Consider the following 22,009-nt stretch of genomic DNA (forward strand, 5'->3'; position numbering starts at 1 on the left):
TCATTAGCAGGGACTAACAACTCTTAAACAAATCGGAAGGCAGCATTTAGTAACAACAAAGACGCAAGCCAATGAAAAAGATGGGCGGAGAGTGTGCAGAGCTTCCACGGAACTTCCAATGCATACTGAATACTGCATGCCTTGCAAAGCAAGGAATGCATGCACGCTGCTGCTATAGGCTCGACCTATTAAACAAATAACAATAATGAAGGCTCTCTTGCCATGTGAGCTGCATTTCACAACAAAACAAAAATGGACTGTAGTGAAGGCAAGAGTGCTTGCAATCAAATCTTTATCTGCCATTTGTATGGCTTGAATATACTAGCACTGTGATTCTATGTGTTGACACAGTAAACCCAGACCTAATGTCTTTTCCAATGCTTGTTTTTTTTGTAATTTATTTGTTATGTGGCATAGTCCCCCCGAATGGCTATGTGCAATGGCAATGAGCCGTTGGGGGAGGGTCCTCTGGAAATAGACAGTCTGTGTGCTTTTATGGCCCCGGACATGGACCAATTGATTAAAGTTGCTGGAGGGGTAAAATCTGGATCTCCTAGAGACCCGGCCCCAGCCAAAATTTTAAGAGGTAACATGGAGACGCTAGCGCCGTACATTAGGCATCTTCTTACGCTGTCTTTTGCTTCTGGGAGGGTACCGACAGTTTGGAAACAAGCTGTGGTACTTCCACTTAAGAAGAAACCTCAGATTAGCATAACCCAATTGAGCAACCCACAACCTATTTCACTCATTCCCTATTTTTCCAAAATAGCGGAAAAACTGGTTAATCCACAACTCTCGGCTCACATTGAAACTCACCGACTGTTACATCCTACTCAAGCAGGTTTCCGCGCCCTCCACTCTACGGAGTCGGCGTTACTGCTGAGATGCTGCGGAAACATGTGGATGAGGGTCAGACAGTGGCACTGATCCTTCTTGATCTCAGTGCCGCGTTTGACACTGTGGCACACCACACTTTGTTACAGCGTCTGAGGAATGGCGGAGTCGTTGGGAAGGCGTGGCAATGGCTAGAATCCTTCCTCCATGAACGTAGTTTTTTGTTGAGCAGGGGCCTCATAGGTCTAAGGCTATTGCCCTGAATCAGGGAGTCCCGCAGGGTTCTAGTTTGAGCCCCTCCCTATTCAACCTTTATGTTGCTCCGGTGGCACTGATCACGGAGAAACATGGGGTGGATGTGGACTTACGCTGATGACACTCAGCTGGTTGTGGCTCTGTCACAGCCAGCTGAGCAGGCAGCCAGCCGTTTTGCATCTTGTCTTCAGGACCTGGCCAGCTGGATGTCGAACAACTGTCTCAGATTAAACGGGGACAAGACGGAGGTGCTAATCGTAGGCAAATCTCCGTCGGTTTGGACATCTGCTTGGTAGCCTCAGACCTTGGGCCCTCTACCTGTACCTAAAGATCAGGTTAAGAATCTCGGCATTTGGATGGACTCGAAAATATCTTTCGAGTATCATACTAGACGTGTGGCTGGAACTTGTTTCGGCATTCTCCACAGTCTGAGGAAGACGCTCGATTTGTTCCCGTTGTCAGCTAGGAGGGCCCTGGTCCATGCCCTGGTTACTTCCAGGCTGGACTACGGGAATGCCCTATACATGGGAGCCAATGCGAGATGTCTCCAACGGCTGCAGCATATTCAAAATGCTGCCGCACGTCTGGTACTGATGCTGCCTAGAAGATCTCCCTCCAAAAGGCCTTGGAGACGCTGCACTGGCTGCCGATCAGGGAGCGCATCCAGTTCAAAGCCCTTTGTATTAGTCATCGGATCGCTCATGGGAATGGTCCTAGCTTCCTGCGGAACTTGCTCACTCCGTACAAGCCTACTTGGCTCCTGCGGTCTGAGGGTGCTGGCCTAATATGCATCCCGAGGACCAGCAGGGCCAGGATGGGCGGTAGATCTTTCCGCCTTCTGGCAGCTAGGAGTTGGAATACTCTCCCTCTCAGACTCCGCACGGAGCCCTTGGAGGCTGTTTTTCGCAGGGAACTTAAAACTCACTTGTTCCCTAGGTGTTGGATGCATTAGGTCTGTGAGCTGTATTGTCGGTTGCTGAGGCTACTGAATAGCGCGGGGACACACTGGTTAGTGTAACCAGGCGCTGTATAAACTCAGAATTATTATTATTATTATTATTATTATTATGTCAGTTGCCAGCGGAGTTTTGCCTTGATTGTTGCCTGGTCACTTTCCTTAGGCTTTCCTGCATGCTTGCTACCGGTCTCTTCTTTCTTGTGCTGGGCTTTTTGAGCCACGATTTAGTTCAAGGTCTGTGGCATCTCAAACCATTAAGAAGCCAGAAAGCGTTTAGTCAATTACTTGCATACAAATGAAAAGACAGTCACGTCAGGATAACCTCTCAAAGGCAGGAAGGGCTGGAGTAAATTAATCATATGAAAGTCAGCTTCATGATAGATGCTGGTAGATTTGGATATCTGCCACGCATGGCACCTGAACATGTGGCTGCTGCATTACAAAGCCAAAAAAAGTATTTCTAAATTTTGACAAATGTAAAAACTGATTACGTGAAATAAAACACTATAAAATACTTTCTAGTCACAAACAATTAGGTGAAGTCTAGATCTGTGCTGCAGGATGTGAAATATAAAGTAACTGACGTCAGGGCTCCTGAGTAAGCACTGACATGGAGTAAGCCTCGTTTAATTGGGTGTAAACAGCCATTGAACGATTCCTACTACAGTATGGTGCCAGGGATATCCAAGAGATGAGGAATATGCAGGTAGAAACATACTTCAGAAATACATTGCACTCCTACTTTAACAAGCATTTGCAATGCAATACGTCTCGCATTCACACAAGTTTGAGCTTTTGGCATAGTAAATGAAAATACCTTTTATTTATGTTTTGGGTTTTAAAACATAAATGAAAGGCATTGTCGAAAAAAAATACTGGTAGCTTAAACTCTCGCAAATGCGAAACCTATGGCATTGCAATAAAGGGCCTTCTTGACCGCTTGTTAGATTGTAAATATCAGAGGAAGAGACCGGCCTGCAACTTCTTCAAAATAGTGATGAACAGTGCAGTGAAGAAGATAAGTGAGTGTTGTAAATTACAGACACCAAGTGTGAAGTGAGAGTTACATATGATCCAAGCTATAAACACTAACAAAGCACTCCAATACCTTTCGCTCTGTGATTACACTGTCGCAGCTCAGGAGGAAGAGTGGGGGGGGTGGGCACAATTTCCTGCTCTCTCCATGATTTGACTGTGCAGTGTGGCATTGCGTAATGTGATTGATATCTTTGGCCTAATAAAGACACTTCAGCTGTTGTAGAGCCCTGTCTTCACTTACTGGTTCAGGGCGGTCTGTGCTTTATGGCAGACATGGAGGGAGGGAGGGATGTTCTCGGCCGCAGCGCTGACCTCGTACATCACCCCTGCAATTACTAGTGAGCGAGAGGCACCAAGGTGGTAGCTCTGGTATCGATGATGGTGGTGGTGGTATTGATGGTGCTGGTATTAGTGGGGGTGGGATTGGTGGTGGTGGTGGTGGTGGTGGTACTGGTGGTGGTGGTAGTGTCGGTGGTGGTGGTATTGGTGGTGGTGGTGGAATTGTTATTGGTGGTAGTGATACTGATATTGGTGGTGGTATTGGTATTGTGGGTGGTATTGGTGGTATTGTTGGTATAAGTGAAATTGGGGGTATTGATGGTGGGGTATTGGTGGTTGTGGTTGTATTGGTGGTGGTAGTATTGGTGGTAATGATATTGGTGGTGGTATTGATGATGGTATTGGTGGTATTGGGGTATTGGTGGTGGTATTGGTGGTGGTATTGGTGGTGGTAGTGGTGGGATTGGTGGTGATAGTGGTGGTGGTGGTGGTATTGGTGATATTGGTGGTGGTATTGGTGGTGGCATTGATGGTGGTGGTGGTATTTGTGGTGGTATTGGTGTTGGTGGTATTGTTGGTATTAGAGGTATTGGTGGTGGTTTTAGTGGTGGTATTGGTGGTGGTATTATTGGTGGTGGTATTGGTGGAGGTGGTACTGGTGGTGGTATTGGTGGTGTGGTATTGGTGGTGGTGGTATTTGTAGTGGTGGTGTTACTGGTGGTGGTATTGGTGGGGGTGGTATTGGTGGTGGTGGTGGTATTGGTAACGGTATTGTGGGGGTGGGGGTATTGGTGGTATGGGGGTGGTATTGGTATTGGAGGTGGCGGTATTGGTGGTAGTGGTGGTATTGGTGTTGGTGGTTTTGGTTGTGGTGCTATTGGTGGTGGTGGTATTGGTGTTATTGTTGGTATTGGAGGTATTGGTGGTGAAATTGTTGGTGCTATTGGTTGTGGTATTGGTGGTGGTAGTGGTATTAGTGGTGGTGGGATTGGTGGTGGTGGCATTGCTGGTGGTGGTATTGCTGGGGTTATTGGCGGTATTGTTGGTATTGGAAGTATTGGTAGCGCTATTGGTTGTGGTATTGGTGGTGGTGGTATTAGTGGGGGCAGTGGTATTGGTGGTGGTATTGTGGTGGTGGTATTTATAGTGGAGGTTGTTCTGGTTGTGGTGGTATTAGTATTGGTGGTGTTATGGTGGTGGTGGTATTGGTTGCAGTGGTATTGGTGGTGGTATTGGTAGTAGTGGTGACGGTGGTGGTATTGGTGGTTGCATTGGTGGTGGTGGTGGTATTGGTGGTGGTGGTGGTGGTATTGGTGGTGGTGCTATTGCTGGTGGTATTGGAGGTAGTAGTATTGGTAGTGGTGGTAGTGGTGGTGGTAGTAGTGGTATTGGTGTTGGTGGTATTGGTGTTGGTGGTATTGGTTGTGGTGGTATTGTTGGTGGGGGTATTGGTGGTTCTGGTGGTGGTGGTATTGGTGTTGGCATTGGTATTGGTGGTGGGGGTATTAGTGGTGGTGGTGGTATTGGAGGTGGTGGTACTGGTGGTGGTGGTATTGGTACTGGTGGTAGTATTGGTATTGGTGGTGGTATTGGTGTTAGTGGTATTAGTGGTTGTATTGCTATTGGTGACACTGGTGATGGTGGTGACATTGGTGGCGGTGGTATTGGTGGTGTTGTTGGTGGCAGTAGTATTGGTATTGGTGGTGGCGGTGGTATTGGTGGTGGTGGTATTGTTGGTGGTATTGTTGGTGGTATTGGAGTTCGTGGTATTGGTGGCGGTGGTAGTGCTGGTATTGGTGTTTGTGGTATTGGTTGTGGTGGCATTGGTGGTGGTATTGGTATCATTGGTGGTGGTGGTATTCGCGGTGGTGGTGGTATTGGTAAAGTTGGTGGTGGGATTGATATTGGTTGTGGTATTGGTGGTGGTGGTGGTATTGGTGGTTACAGTATTGGGGGTATTGGTGTTGGTGGTGGTGGTATTGGTAGTGGTGGTGGTACTGGTATTGGTGGTTGTATTGTTGGTATTGGAGGTATTGGTGGTGCTATTGGTTGTGGTATTGGTGGTGGGAGTATTAGTGGTGGTAGTGGTATTGGCAGTAGTAGTATTAGTGGTGGTGGTATTGATAGTGGAGGTGGTACTGGTGGTGGCGGTATTGGTGGTGGTATTGGTATTGGTGGTGGTATGGGTGGTAGTGGTATTGGCAGTGGTATTGGTATTGGTGGCAGTGGTATTTGTAGTATCGGTGGTGGTATTGTTGAAGGAGGTATTGGTGGTGGCATTGTTGGTGGTATTGGTGGTGGTGGTATTGGTCGTGGTACTGGTTGATATATTGGTGATGGTGGTATCAGTGGTGGTGGTATTGGTGGCCGTGGTATTGGTGGTGGTATTTGTGGTGGTATTGGTGGTGGTGGTATTGGTGGAGGCATTATTGGTGGTGGTGGTGGTATTGGTGGTAGTGGCATTGGTGGTGGTGGTATTGGTGGTGGTGGTGGTATTGGTGAAGGTATTAGTGGTATTAGTGATGGTATTGGTGGTGGCTATATTGGCAGTGGTATTGGTGATGGAATTGTTGGTATTGGTGATAATGGAGGTTTTGGTAGTCATTGTATTGGCAGTGGTATTGGTGGTGGTAACGTTGGTATTAGTGGTGGTTCTGGTATTGGTGGTGGTGGTGGTGGTATTGATATGGGTGGTGGTGGTATTGGTGGTGGTGTTGGTGGTGGTATTGGTGGTATTGGTGGTGATGGTGGTATTGGTGGAATTGGTGGCGGTATTGGTATTGGTGGTGGTATTGGTGGTGGTATTGGCGGAGGTATTGATGGTATTGGAGGTATTGGTGGTGAGATATTGGTGTTTGTGGTGGTATTGGCAGTGGTGGTGGTATTGGTATTGGTCGTGGTGGTATTGGTGGTGGTATTGGTGATGGTATTGGAGGCATTGGTGGTGGTGCTGGTGGTGGTATTGGTGGTGGCGGTAGTGGTGGTATTGGTGGTGGTGGTGTTATTGGTGATATTGGTGGTAGTGGCGGAAGTGGTATTGGTGGTGGTATTGGTGCTTGTGGTATTGAAGGTGGTGGTATTGGTGGTGGTATTTGTATTGGTGGTGGTGGTACTGACATTGGTGGTGGTGGTATTGGTGGTGGTACTGGTTCTGATATTGGTGATGGTGGTATTAGTGGTTGTGGTGGTATTGGTGGTGGTGGTTGTGTTAGTGGTGGTGGTATTGATGGTGGTGGTATTGATAGTGGAAGTGGTACTGGCGGTGGTGGTATTGCTATTGGTGGTGGTATTGGTATTGGTGGTGGTGGTATTGGTGGCAGTTGAATTGGTGGTGGTATTGGTGGTGGTATTGGTGGTGGTGGTATTGGTAAAGGTAATTATTGCAATATATTCACTTAAGTGGAGAGAGAGAAATAAAATCAGCATTTTTTATAGACAGTATCTTGATACACCCATAACTGCAGTAAGTTCTAAGTTAACAGCCGTTATCATGGATTGTGCCATCCTCATGGATGTAAGGAAAGAGGAATCTGATCAGGAATTGGTGGTATTTGTGGAATTGTTGTTTTTGGTGGTATTGAAGTAATTGGTGGTGGTGTTAATGGTATTGGTGGTGGTATTGGTATTGGTGGTGGTGGTATTGGTATTAGTGGTGGTGGTGGTGGTGTTGTTGGTATTGGTGGTGGTGGTGATATTAGTGGTGGTGGTATTGGTGGTGTTATTGGTATCGGTGGTGGTATTGGTATTGGTGGTATTGTATTTGTGGTGGTATTGGTGGTGGTGGTGGTGATGTTGGTGATGGTTATCAGGAATGAAACTGAGGTGATGAACGTTGGAACATGTTCTTCTCTCTGCTGGACTCGCAGAGGCAGCTGGAACCCAACAATCCGCGGAAACCATCCAACAAGCAGTGTACCAGAGACACCAGTGCTTATTTGATGACCTCAAGAGAAGCGGATTTAGGAACACACCATAAATTAAAATAAGAAATTAAAATAATAAGGCAAAATAAAGAAGTTAACAACTGGTGTGCATTCGTGCTGGTGGAGAATGCAAACACTGGGTCACAGAATCCGCCTAGAAGAGATGCGCTAACCTAGTCCCTGGAAGGGAAAAGGAGACCAGCTCCTATGTACACAAATACACGAGGAACCTTTGAAAAGACTCAGATGACATTCATGCATGCCCTTTTGTCTGACCTCTGGAGGTACCTTATGGAAGCATACCGTATGTATAATAATCAAAACACTCACACACTCACACACACTACAATATATACATATATGAAATAATCCTCAAGACAAACTTGACATGATCACCACAGCAATAATTTGCTAAGGATTTGGGAGCGTTACCAAATCTTTTGCCAATAGGAAACTGAGGCACAAATCAGAGAAGGAATGATGCATAAAACACAAACATAAATAACAGATTATATGACACCTGAAAATCTACATCAAAAGGGCTAAGCGAAGTGAGCATGGATTTGCATATTATGAGGCAAAATTATCACTGAGCACGCAAAGGCAATGTCTTCCAGAGATTAGAAGCCCCCTCAATGCAAGTAGCCCACTCCTGGAGTGTGAGAAGCACAGTAACTGCCCAAAATCAAAAGGATCCAAAGAGGAATGCAGATTAAGGAATTAGCTTGTGATGGCTGAACTCTAAACCAGGAAACACCGACCAGAGCCTTCAGGGACGAAGAGAGGAGCAGCAGGACTGCTTCGTGCGTTGGCCTCGATGAAAAGCATTGGGTGTTGCTGGGGCGGGGTTTAAATACCCATGTGTGCACCCCAGACGGCCCCAGCAGGTCCCGTAGCATGAGCCCCAGCCGCAGGGGGCTGTCCATGCAATCTGGCTGCATCGAGCTGGTCCAGCCACTAAGGGCCTGCCAAATTCTTCAGGGATCATGCAGCCCCAGCCGCACAGGGCCGGCAATGTTAGTCTGGGAGCTGCACTGGCTGAAAGGGTGAACAGATAAGGAAAAACACTACCAAGACAGAAACACAAAGATCGCAAATACACTCTAGAATGCCATATCACATGCTACAGGTGAGTTTATACCCAAGGAGGGGAGACATGTGCATATGGGAACTGTGTGCTGAGAGTGCATTGATAGGAGGGAACGAGAAACATGTAAGAAGCCCAAGAAGTCTTCTTAGGACGTCTGTATCATATATGCTGAGGTCCCCACTGCCTGATGACTCCAACCCTACTTGTGGGAAGATGACGACACGCAGCCCGGGGAATCCTGACAATGGTATTGGTGATATTGGTTGTGGTGGTATTGGTGGTGTTGGTATTGGTGGAGGTGGTATTGGTGGTGGGATTGGTGGTGGTAATGGAGGTGGCATTAGTATTGCTGGTGGTGGTTTTGGTGGTGGTGGTATTTGTGCTGGTGGTATTGGTATTGGTGGTGGTGGTAGTGATGGTGGTATTGGTGGTGGTGGTGGTATTGGTGGTGGTGGTGGTATTGGTGATGGTATTGGTTGTATTGGTGATGGTATTGGTGGTGGTATTGGTGGTGGTGGTATTGGTGGTGGTATTGATGGTGGTGATATTGGTGGTGGTATTGGTGGTGGTGGTATTGGTGATAGTATTGGTGGTGGTGGTATTGGTGGTGGTATTGATGGTGGTGATTTTGGTGGTGGTGGTGGTGGTGTTGGTATTGGTGGTGGTGGTGGTATTGCTATTTGTGGTATTGGTGGTGGTGGTGGTATTCGTGGTATTTGTGGAATTGGTGGTGGTGGTATTGGTTTTGGTGGTGGTGGTATTGGTATTGGCAGTGGTATTGATGGCAGTGGTATTGGATTGGTGGTAGTGGTATTGGTGGTGGTGGTATTGGTGGTGGTTGAGGTATTTGTGGTGGTGTTGATGGCGGTGGTTGTATTGGTGGTCATATTGTTGGTGGCGGAATTGATGGTGGTGGTGGTATTGGTGTTATTAATAAAACAGGCTTTTGAAAACAAGCCATCAGGCGGCTTAGTGTAGATGACATGTAACACAGATGTGCTGTTGTCAGCTTCAGCCCATTAGCAAACAATTATGTGCTACCTGGAATTCACTTGACTTCATTTGTTAATCATTTATAGATCCATTTTACTGGGTGGGGGAGGGTGGTTTGAAACAGACACAAGATAATGTCGAGAAAAGGTGATTGAAAGCAGGCGCCTGTGTTACAGAGCTACTTAAAAAGTTACAAACCATTTCAGCTGAAGCAGCGCAGGTCCGGCCTGCAGTAAGAGAAACTCAATAAAGTAAATAATGCTTACAGACTAAATAAAAGGTCCAGTGTAACAAATGAAGTAAAGGGGTCAGTATTCATGAGAGGTTACAAATGAAGACAAAGACATACTAAGGAGGGACTAAAAAGCCTATTAACGAACCCAGAGGCAGCATTTACGAAAGACAATGACACAAGCTAATAAAAAATATGGTAGGAGAGTGGGCACAGCTTCTCTCCCATACTCTACTACAGCAGTCTTGTACAGCGCGCAACGCATGCGCGCAGCCACTCGGCTCAACCTAAAAATGTTTAATGGTGATGTTGAGGATGCAAAATACTCATTCATTTACCTCAACCTGTGTATCTGGCAGCAGTTTGTTGTTTTCTTTCTTCAATTCCTGGTGCTCCCTTTTCTCTGTTTGCATTGTTGTTGAGGCTGTAGTCTAATTCTCTGTTTTTACCAAGAAGGGGTAACCCTGTGTCCCTCAGAACCTGGGTATGTATGTCTTTAAACGTAGTCTAATTCTCAGCTACACAAAGCACTACCCTCATCCCACAAATTCCCATAGATTCTGTGTGCACCCATCTTTAATGTGCAGAATCAACCTTTGATGCATGTTTGACCTTGTTACTTACTGCTCCTCTTTTCCATTGGTTCTGCACCTAACCTATTTACATTGTTGAAAGCCACTTTTGACAGACTGTATGTAGTATTTGATAATAGTTACCATTACTTGAGAAAAAATATCATGGACACATGACCGCGTCTGTCATGTGGAGTAGTGTGGCTCACTGGTTAGAGGCAGCAGACCCGGGAGTAGAAGTCGGCCTGGGACCAGGGTTCAATTCCCGACGCGGCAGGGTCGTGGACTTGGGTCAGCGGACTTGATAATTCTCGCTTCGGTGTTTACTCTAATCAGGGGCTCCACTCGGCAACTCTTGGCATTAGCTTGCCTAATCTCCACAACGGCCCCATCAATTCCGGGGATGCCTGGCTCCACCTTGGGGACTCCCAGCAAGGACCATCCCACAGGGAAAGCCAGGACGGGTTCCCCAGAGTTATACAGCGCCAGGAAACCTACGGACGGGTAGCAGTGCGCTTTACAAGCTCAAATACATTTACATTTACATTGTCACCGTAGGATTGGCAGAGCAATGCAGGCAAGAGAAAGGAAAGATACAAAAAAGTGATGGATAGAATGCTTGAATTAATCCTATCATACCAACTCAGACTAAATCAAGCCATATGCAAATCAACTTTAACCCTGCTCAAACAGGAACAGTCCAGCCCAAACTGCCAAGACAGGTCCTCTCAGAACCAGAACACAAGCAACCCGAGAACAGTTTTGGCCTCTGGTTCTCTTCAGTTAGGTGCAGCTTGGTCGCAGAGATGGGTGGATGTGAGTGACTATTTCCTCAGTAACCAGCGCGGCTGACTTTCGGTTCACAGGTGGGCGTGGCGCGGAGCAGAGAGCAGCCAGGTTGGAGCCACGAGCGGTCCAGGGAAATCCGTGGCCGCAGCCACAAACTACAGCCTCCGCAGACGGCGATGCAACAGGGCAGCACCACAAGAGTTGTGATGAGGCAGGGGAACTCCGCAGTGGAGACAACGGGGGGGGACCAAGCGAGTGAGGCCCGAAGTGACATTGAGTCCTAACTTCCCGCTGAAGCCGCCCAGCCTTGTCTGGGTGCCGCTTGCTGGTCGGTGGGCTCCCGCAAGGTCCCCCTCTAGGCCCTACCACCCCATAGCTCCCAACCTCCCCAAGACCTCTTCCCGCAGCCCCTTTGCTATCGCTACTGCTCTGACTTTCTGGCTTGGATCCTGGCAATGAGAACAGCTGACGGTGGCCACCACACATCTAGGGGTTGCAGATCTTGCCGAGGCCGCAGTGTGGGGGACAGCAGTGACCTCTGAGGTCGCGGCAGGATGGGTGGGCCAAGGCTTTTCATCACTGAGCACTGTGTGGCCCCTAGCCCCAAGCTGTCGGCTCCTACGTCTACCACCGTTGTTGTTGGCCACAACACCACTACCCAACTCAGCTGGACTCGCCTCCTGACAAGAGGACTTGTCAGGAGGAGAGGTGCACATTGACATCTAATCTTTCCAGTGCTGGAGGGTGCGGCACAGGAGGGAACTGCAACCTACTAGTCCCTACAACTCCAAGGGTGCACACCTATTTCAGCCTAAAGCACCGAGGGGGACCACCACCTGCAGGCCGGATAACACCTTTCCAAAAGGAACGTCAACTGGAAGATTGGAACAACTCAAGCTTGCTCTCACAGTATCAGTCGTAAGCCTGACTGCCTGACCACTTGACTGCCTTTCTTGGCCCAAACAATTGGAGCAGCCTTAAACCAAAGATCTAGCCGCTTGGAAAAATACACAATTAAGGGCACAAACAAGGACATAAATGAAGGGTCCAACACAGAACGGCAATTACAACAAAATACAGAGTAAAATACTGAATACAGGAACCCAGGAATACAAATCAAATCAAACGCAATCTGAGCACAACCCCGAAGAAAAGAGGTATCAAATAATTATGTGCTCAACCTTCACTTAACCCTCCCAGCCACAGACCGACAGGACTGGCAGATCCAAGAAGGCTAGGCTGGGGCAAGTGTCAAGTGTCCTACGGTATCTATGGAAACTCACAAATCACAGAGGAGAAGAAAAAGATGAGATCAGGCAGAGTCAGGTGGACTCCGAATCAGCACCAGAAACCTAGCAACATGAAGAGAGGTGCAAAAAAACTAAATACAAAACAACCAGCAAATGCTGCAGACCGGGACAAAACTCAAAAGAGTCCTTTAATTTCCCCAAGTTTAATAATGTTTAGGAATTCAGAAAAAAAGTGAGACTGAGAAAACAAACTCCAGCTTCTGCTTCCTCAAAGCCCCCGGAGCCACAAAATACTTGATGCCTAGAAAGGTGCCAGGCCTTCTGACACAAAAGCCCCCCGGGAATGGCATAAAAAGCTACCACAAAAGAGAAGCAAACAACCCCACAAACAACGTAAAGGACCCAAATAGCCCTAAGAGCCAGGCAATCTGTCAAAACTTGGGCTAGGTAGACACGGACCTGGGCACCCCAAAGGAAGAAACAAGGAAAATGTGTAAGGCCAATGCGAAACCACACACACTTAAGGAATTACACAAAGAGGAAATAATAGAGGGCCCAACAAACAACAATGACATCACGAGCGACAACAAGATCGCAGTTCAACACCTTCCTCAGCTCGGGAAAGAAGGGAGCAATGGAGGAGAAAACTTGAATTCAAAAGCTCTGTCAACAAACCTATCCATATGCCAAAAAAGTACGCTCTACTCCACCTACATTACAATACGAAACAATACAAGTGCCTACAACTGTAGCCCAGGTTCATCAGACAAACCTAGATAAATTAGAAGGCTCAGAAAACTCATGGCTGCGAACAATAAGGCTCACACCTAATAAGGAGACATTACAAGACACAGATTTCAAAGACTCAATCAGCGGGGATGACTACAACTTCCCAACACAATGTAATAGAGAAACAAATGGCCTGAACATTAAGCAAAATACACCCAAAGTCACTCTCTCACCACAGTACACAATCGAAATCAACCAACTAACCTGGAACCAAAATCCACACCAACACAAGACTAAATATTTAGCGACACAAGCAGCTACTTGGAGCTCTTTAGAACACTACTACTCACAGTACAATAATCTACAAAGGGACTCAATTTGCAATCGGATTAACTGGAAATTCAAATTGGATTAATGAACATCACAACGCTACACATCGCAGGGATAAACACAAAATTGGATAATCTTAATAATTTACAAGAGCACAATTCAAATGTTCACTATAGCAAAGATCCTGTGCCTGTGACCTGTAATCAACAAATTGAGCCTCCGACCAACTCTATTAGAACAAATAATAGCCCTCAAAAAGCTAAATACAACTCCTATCAAGCACACTGTTACCAAGCATGAAGCACAAATAGCAATTCCTTCACAGGCCGCACGGAACGACGACCACAAGGTAACACAGACATCAACTGAGCCACAAAGATCTCTGGAAACGAAGGTAGCACCTGCAGAGACTATGCAGTAAAATCGGAAGAACGCAACCCTACTAAGCAAACAAGAAGATAGACCAAAGCAAAAACAGACCTTACCAGGACATCCGCGGACAAGGCCGACACTTTGAGTGTAAACCAGAAGGACTGGGACACGGAAATGGATAGCCTGGAAGAAGCAGACCAAAACAGACCACGGGGTGCTAATATTTGTGAAAAAACAACTGCACATACTTGGGGAGGCCTAGTATCTGCACAAGAAATGGAACAACAAAAACGACCCAAGGCAGTGAACAAACCATTGAGACATTGGAAAAAGTGAAAAAGTAACAAGACGGAAATACACTACAATCAACATACATAATAACCCAGGGCAGTACGCCTTGTAGAACAAACCCTGAAGCCCAAAGACCTGCTAGGAAGAATAATGCACAAGAAACAAGTCCCTAACTTACGAACTGGCAAAGACTCAACAAATGAGGTCTCCACACAGCAAGGAAGGCCAAAAAAGCCCAAGGCATGACAGAAATGAACAAGCCAGGAATCAGAGCTCACCAAGAAACATGCAACCAAGATAAGATCCAGAGATACCATCTCCTGCATTTAAGAACCCATCTCCCTAAGTCAGCAGAAGGAGCGTTCTGCAATAAGAAAACCTTAGATTTTACATACAAAACAGCGATAACACAAGCTAAACAGAATGCAAACAAGTGAATTTGTCATGGGTAAACCCCCGAGAAATCGAGCCTGGCAACCTAGAACAGGATAAAATAACAAAACATAAAGAGACCATTCAGAGTAACTTGCCTTCATCAGAAACCTTAATACACAACACAAGTAAGGGCAGAATGCATCAACAAGGAAACTTCGGACTGCAAAAACCTACTATAGCGGAAGAAGAACAAGAAGAAGAGGCAACCAGTGTAAAAACCCGGCAGGGTGGACTATCAACGCAGCAAATATTTTTAACACCAGAATACAAATCCCACGGCCAGCACGACATACTAAATAGGGGCAATATATTAAAATTGCTAACCAACATACCTGCTTTATAAAACTAAAGTCAATCCAACTCCTTGCCGTGGAATTTTGCCGGAAAGAAAAGAAAACAACAACAAACAAATGCTCACCACATGGCAATCAGTGAAAATCGCCCAGCTCATTATGAGCTACAATCTACAATTTGAATCCTGGGATATAAAACTATCCAAGCCCACTATACCACGTTACACCAGTCCACTGATTGAAAACTCCCTCCACAAAGCAAAGTTTGGACAAGGACAAATAAAACGAAAATCACAGGAGCACTCAGTCTTGCAGAAAGCGAAAGGAAGAAGTCCATCAACAAGACACAGTGGAACGGGGCATTTAAAGACAAAAAGGCTGAAGCAGAATCTGACAATGACCAATGGAGCTGGCTCCAGGGAATCTTGAATAAAGCGAAGGGTAACTGACCAGCAGACAGACGGACTGCCAAATCCAAAAACAGAAACTTCCACCTCCTCTCTTGGCACATAGCCGGAGCGAAAAAATGACTGGAAGAAGGCAGCCCCCCTCAAGCCTGGGCAACATGTGACTTAATTGCCCTCCAAGAGACATGGGCACTGGAGGACTTGCCACTTGCAGGATTCACAAATTTCAACACACCAGCAGAGGAACATAGAAAACACGAATGCCAGAAAGGTGGCTTGGCAGTCTATGTGTCTACAGACCTAAACATCAAATCAGAGCAGATAGCTTCTTCCGGGCCAAATGTGCAATTAATTAAACTCACGTTCATTGCCATGGAGAAACCAAGAACAGTATTATTGATTAAAACGTATGCACATCCAAAGGCCCAAAGGAAAAAAGCTCATATGCCCATTTAATAGCCACAATCTCGGACATAAGAAGCACTAACCCCTCCTGGGACATAGTGCCAACAGGAGACTTCAACTCTAACTTAATCTACACACCGGATGAAGATGAGAAACTAGCCACTGATAACAAATGCTGAAATGTACAACCTCAATACCAACTTAGGGCTGCACTTCCTGATCTCACAGGGCGAGACTTGGTGAAATCACTAGAACACCTGCGCTTTGAGTCATAAATGGCAGGACAACGGAAGACACCCCACCCAAACATACCTTTTTAGGAGAGACGTTGCAATCCAGACTCGAGTACACGGTAATTTCATTACCACTGGTGCCTCTTCTCCTCCAATTTACAATTGAATTCACCACAATTATTTTATCTTAAACTTAACCAAACACCAGATGAATCAGGCAACAGAGTGAAGAATCCATTCAATTGACCTAAAACGGTTTAAATGGACTAATGAAACCATTGAAGAGCACCAAAACAAACTACAAAGGCTCACAAAAGCAAGTGCGACAAGGGCCCAACTAAGACACCATTCTGGATAAACTTCACAGTGAAATTAACAACACTAATGACTGGAAAACTAAAACAGGTAACCAGACAAAAAACACAACAGGGTACAAACAAGTGAGGTTCTCACACTGAAACACAAACTAAAAAAAGCTGTCAGAAATCTTAAAAGAATGGACCTGGACCAAACAGGATGGGACATTGTACATAACCTGAGGAAACTGTACAAAAAGAAGTTATGGGAGTATGAAAGAAGGCGTGATGACAAATGTGGGACAAAATTATTACATAGTGCCAAAAAACTAACTCCAGCTCATTTTGGGAAACGATTAACAATCTGGACAAGCCAGTTAACGCTCTAACCTTAAACGTACAAGAGTACAAGTGGGCAAAGTTTCTTATGAAATGATTCACAGAAACTACAAATCCTGGAAACCCTGCTGGTAAGCAGCAAGAATACGTAAATAACCAAGATCTAGAGGTGGTAAAAGACAATGTTGAAAATTCCATACAAGAAAAAGACAGCACTTGCTATCTAAAGGTACTATCTGTGTTGCCAGCAGAAAAAATGAAAAGGAACTACAACGAAGTCGGCACTCCCTACCCAAAGGTAAAATCAGACATGTCCACCTACGGAGCGGAACACGTAATAAGTATAATACAGAAAGGCAGAGGAGATGGAGTGCCAGGACCCAATGGCATTCATAAAGCAATCGTCAAAAATAACCCATCCTTTTAGAGTAACCGTCTAATGAGCCTATTAAAAAAACAAAAGAGCGTCTAAATCAAATCCCATCCAGCTAGCAACACTCAATAATCACACCGATATACAAAGGAGGGGACAGAACAAGTCCAGCAAATTACAGGTTAATCACCTGACTGGATTTAGAAGCAAAGTATTATGCCTTTCTGATCATGGAAGACCTAACAGATTGGTCAAATAATTTAACTTGATTCCTATCAACCTGACAGGGTTCGGAAAAGGGATCAGGATGATTACAAATATTCTAACCCTTTCACTTATAGCTGACAAGTACAAGTGGAGAAAACAACAACTGCACCTCTGCTTCATAGATCTAAAGGCTGCATCGTTATCTCTGGGAAAAGCTGAAAGCTTGGAATATTCCTGAGAGAATATTAAGAGAAATACTGCTCTTTTACTCCTATACATGGAAGAGAACTAAGCTGGGAGATGGCTCAAGGCTATCTAGAAAAGTGATCACATACAAAGGCTTAAAACTAGGATGCGTGCTGGCTCCTCACCTTTTTAATTTGTTTATTTCGGACTTGGCCCATCGGCTAGACAAGTTCAACTCTCAACCACAGAAACTGGGAACATTATCACTATTGCATCTCTCACATGCAGACAACATAGTCCTAATGAGCCTAACTAAGACCAGCCTCCGCAGGTCACTCACAGACATGGCGGAATACATAACAACCAACAAACTAGAAATCAATCCACCAAAAAGTATAACAATTCTCATTAGCATTTACCCAACTGCCAAACAGAAAATATGGCTAGAGGGCAATTTGTTGGAGGAAGTAACTAATTATAAATGCTTGGAGTTTTATATGGACAACAGACTAAACCGCAAAGATCAGAAAATGTATATGTCACATAGAACTAGTGAACTAACGTTTGCCTTCAGGACCCTGGCAAAAAAAACTGAATGGGCCATCATTTAAACCTTTGCTTGCAGTGATATTGACCAAAATGCTTCCAACAATAACATATGCCAGTATTGCTCTACAACGCAAAGACTCTAAACTCTAAACAAATTACTAGACTCTACAAACAAAAAGGTTTCCCAGATACATCAGTCCACTTCCCAAGCACAAGTGAGACTTGAATTTGGTTTAATAAACAAAACATTTGGGAGGATGTATGCAACAATATAGCTTTGGTACTGACTGAAACAGAATACAGCTAACTCCACACTGTACAAAGCTCGCAGGGCGGAATTAGACAACAACAGACAATGGCCATACAACCAATACCTCCAAAAAGCTGTAACAACAACTTGCACAGGCGAGCTTTGGAACAATAATTTGACTTATTCAACCTTCAAGCAAGTCATAAACAACACTGCAACATTTTACTCCTTGTTAGTTGGTAAAAACATCTTCAGTGAGCGAATGCACGCGTGGATGGTGATCAAAAATTATAAGATCCTTGCACCTGCACCTTATCTAAGTATCACATTCTCGATCTACCGAAAAAGACATCTGATGGCTCTTCACTTCGGACAACTATCATTGATTACAGACCAGCCAACCTGGGTCCACAAAGGGCCGACTCTGCAGCAGTAACAAAGAGGACTTTATTCATCAAATGTGCACATGTCCCAAACTTTGCACAGCACGAGTCACTTTATGAAAAGCGCTAAACACCTCAAGAAAAAGGACATGCAGAGCGACCATAATAGCAGGGCTGGACCCGTCTGGACCCGTCAACTGATAACATTTCTTAACCACCATGATCTTGCACTAAAACAGAAACTCTAGCTACAAAGCAGACAGAGAAATCTACGATATGTTGATTTCTCTGTTATTCAGGATCCCTAAGTGGAGAATTTATGTAACCTTACATTTAGGCCTGAAAAGTAACCCTTAACTGAGTGGCGGAACACTGACACCTTACGATTTGGCAAGTGCTTACTGCACAATACAAACCCCATTATTATAACAACTGAGAATGTAAAGATATTATTTTTTTATAAAAATGAAGACATTTTATTGCTTACTTTCACTCATGCAATAAACTGTAAAGGTTATAACTAACTAAATACTAAACATTTATTATCATTCTCATTATCATTATTTGTCGCAGAGGCACAGTAAGCACAGGACCAACATCTGGGCATATCTGGTGCACTTAGGGCTTCACAATGAAAAATAAGAATAGTTAATGCTTGAATTAATCCCATCCAGTGGTACTTATTTACACCTTCTTCCCAGTTGATTGCTTTTTGTTCACCATAAAAAAAAGAAAAACCAACAGATGATGGACTGAATGCTGAACAATGCAAACATTCATCCCCAGTCAACAGATCTGGGCTTAATCAATTGTTTTTTGTCCATCACCCCACCCTAGTTTGGACACAGCCATATGCAAATCAGTCTTGACCCTGCTCCTCATGGGGTTCCAGCTGCATCTCTGTGGCATTATTTCTGGTGCAGACATGGAGTAGGCCTCACTTATCATGATGGAAGAGGTATTGAAAGATTCCCAGTCCAGTTTAGTGCCCGAGATTTGCAAGGAAAGAGGAATATGCACGTACAAATATCCATCAGAAATAGATTCTACACCTACTTTAAAAATGTTTAGTGGAGACTTTGAGGGTTTATAATACTGATTCATTTACCTCGCCCTGTGTAGCTTGTGGGAGTTGTTTTTTTTTTAATTCCTGGTGCTCCCTTGCCTCTGTTTGCATTGTTTTCTGGGCTGTAGTCTAATTGTCTGCTGCACAAAGCACCACCCCGATCCCACACATTTCCATAGATTCTGTGTGCAGCCAACTTCAATTTGCAGAATCAGCTTTTGGTGCATGTCTGACCTTGGTACTTCTCCTGTTTTCCATTGGTTCTACACCCCTAACCTATTTACATTGTTGAAAGCCACTTTTGATCAACTGTATATAGTCTTTGATGATAATCACCATTACTTGAAAAAATATATCATGGTCACATGACCACGTCTTTCATTGCATTTGTCACCATAGGATTGGCAGAGCAATGAAGGCAAGGGAAAGGAAAGATACAAAACAGTGATGGATGGAATGCTTGAATCAATCTCAGCCACTGATAAAGACTGCACCCCAGTCCACCCTTTTTTGTTACCCACCATACCACCTCAGACTAAATCAAGCCATATGCAAATCAGCCTTAACCCTGCTTAAACAGGGACAGTTCAGCCCAAACTGCCAAAACAGGTCCTCTCTGAACCAGCACACAAGCACCCCAAGAACAGTTTTGGCCTCTTTAGTAGGGTGCACCTTGGTCGCAGAGGCACAGTAAGCACAGCACTAACGACCGGGCATATCCATTGCACTTAGGGCTTCACAATGAAAATTACAAATAATTAATGGATGGAACCCGTGAATTAATCCCAGCCACTGGTAATTATTTGCAGCTTCTTCCCAGTCGATTGCTTTTTGTTCACAGTGGCTCCCACGATTGGACCCTGCCATAAGCAAATCAGCCTTAGTCCTGGTCTATTAAGAACAGTCACAAGTCAGGTCCTCTCAGAGCTGTAACACAAGTGAACCATGGCCAGTGTCAGCCTAATTGGGCTTTTCCAGTTAGGTGCAGCTTAGTTCCAGTGGCCAGATAAAAGAAGCTGATTTTAAGAGGGACTGAATTGGCATGCGCAGCCCGATTTCAGTCAGCTCTGAAAATTGAGGTGCGCTGCTGCTATGCAGTTGGTCAACACTGAGGTATCAATGCTAGGAAAAATGAAGAAATGTAGGGAAACAGTTTAAACGTTATGCTGGCAATTGTCAAATGCAGATCCTCACACATCAAGCAAGAAGTCCAAAGTATGAGGACATGTACACTTCCCAAAGGAATTTAAAGACAACCATCATCTTAAATTTGATCTATAGTATGGAATAATGAAAATGCGTTATATAACTTACTCATTGAGAATTAGGTCAGGTGCAAAGTACAACATCTGTCCACTGACATGTCTATATGATCTCCATCCCATTGCAAACACCATTAGGCTCATCCAAGAATACTGAAGGAGGGTTATCTGGTCTTCGATGTGTAAGTTGCGGAAGCCTGAAAAGGTAAAGATATAGCTTATCAAGAATATACCATGTCTTCTGTTCTTGCAACTCAGTAAATCAAAACGGGCAACTAGGAACATAGGATGTAAGAAACTAACACTTCTGATGCCAATACAAGTCTAAACATCGTTCACTAATTGTTAATTCATGCAACATGGCGGGAATCACTGAATAGACATTTTCATGTAGTAAAAATGGTGCAACAATTATTTTAAAAAATGACCCTAAAAAACAGTACATGTTAACCAAATTGATGAAAACATGTTGGATTAGCTTTGTAACGACTAAAACTGATGTTCACGTAGCTGAGCGTGCTGCAAGGTGATCACATTGTCTGCTAATGTCTTCAGCGTTTTCTAGTTCAAATATAACTTTTACAGTTATTTCAATTATTTAAGAGCACTGTGTTACAGGTAATAACTACTGCGTGATCACAAATAAAGAATGTATATCCGTAAACTTTATTATTACATATATGGTATTTTTTTTCTCTGTCTCTCTCTTATATATATATATATATATATATTATTCCAAGTTGCCTCAGAGCTCAAAGACGCGACTCCGCAGTGGGATGGTCAACAACCTTTTATTTTCAGAACCGGCTCACCCTCCAACTTTATAACGAAGCCCCTAACGCGTTTCAATGCAAACATACATCTTAATCATAGGGCGGGGACTGGCAAGGTCACGTGTTCATAGTTATTATCTCCACCTTTCAATCCGTGGGATGCTGGGTCATGTAGTCTTTACTTTCTCCCTTTCAATAGGGTCCGTTTTTCTGCCAAATTAAACTCCCAATGTCATTTCAATTCCAGTCCCCGCCCTATGATTAAGATGTATGTTTGCATTGAAACGCGTTAGGGGCTTCGTTATAAAGTTGGAGGGTGAGCCGGTTCTGAAAATAAAAGGTTGTTGACCATCCCACTGCGGAGTCGCGTCTTTGAGCTCTGAGGCAACTTGGAATAATATATATATATATACACACATATATATACTGTGGAAACAAAGCCTGAAAGCAATTTCAAGGGAACACTCAGTTTGCCAGCCCTCTGGCGTCTTGTCGTCAAGCCTGCCCCCATTTCTTGTATTTATAAGTTGCCAACGCGTTTTGAGAAATCGATTCTCTTCTCCATGGGCATTTGCAGTTGAAAAGTCGTTTCGGAAAGACCAGCATGTGTAATATTT

At 44.6% G+C, this 22,009-nt stretch overlaps 1 protein-coding gene across 2 annotated transcripts in view; it reads right to left on the bottom strand.

Moving 5' to 3' along the window:
• PGR (progesterone receptor) overlaps positions 1-22,009 on the bottom strand; it is a 653,985-nt gene that overhangs the window by 159,679 nt on the left and 472,297 nt on the right. For both annotated transcript variants that reach the window (XM_078656995.1, XM_078656996.1), the window contains one exon: positions 20,672-20,816. In XM_078656995.1, coding sequence (XP_078513121.1) covers positions 20,672-20,816 — 145 coding nt within the window. The remainder of the gene's footprint in view (positions 1-20,671; positions 20,817-22,009) is intronic.

The sequence above is a fragment of the Lissotriton helveticus genome, chromosome 8 (genome assembly GCF_964261635.1).
Source record: "Lissotriton helveticus chromosome 8, aLisHel1.1, whole genome shotgun sequence".
Classification (NCBI taxonomy): Eukaryota; Metazoa; Chordata; class Amphibia; order Caudata; family Salamandridae; genus Lissotriton; species Lissotriton helveticus.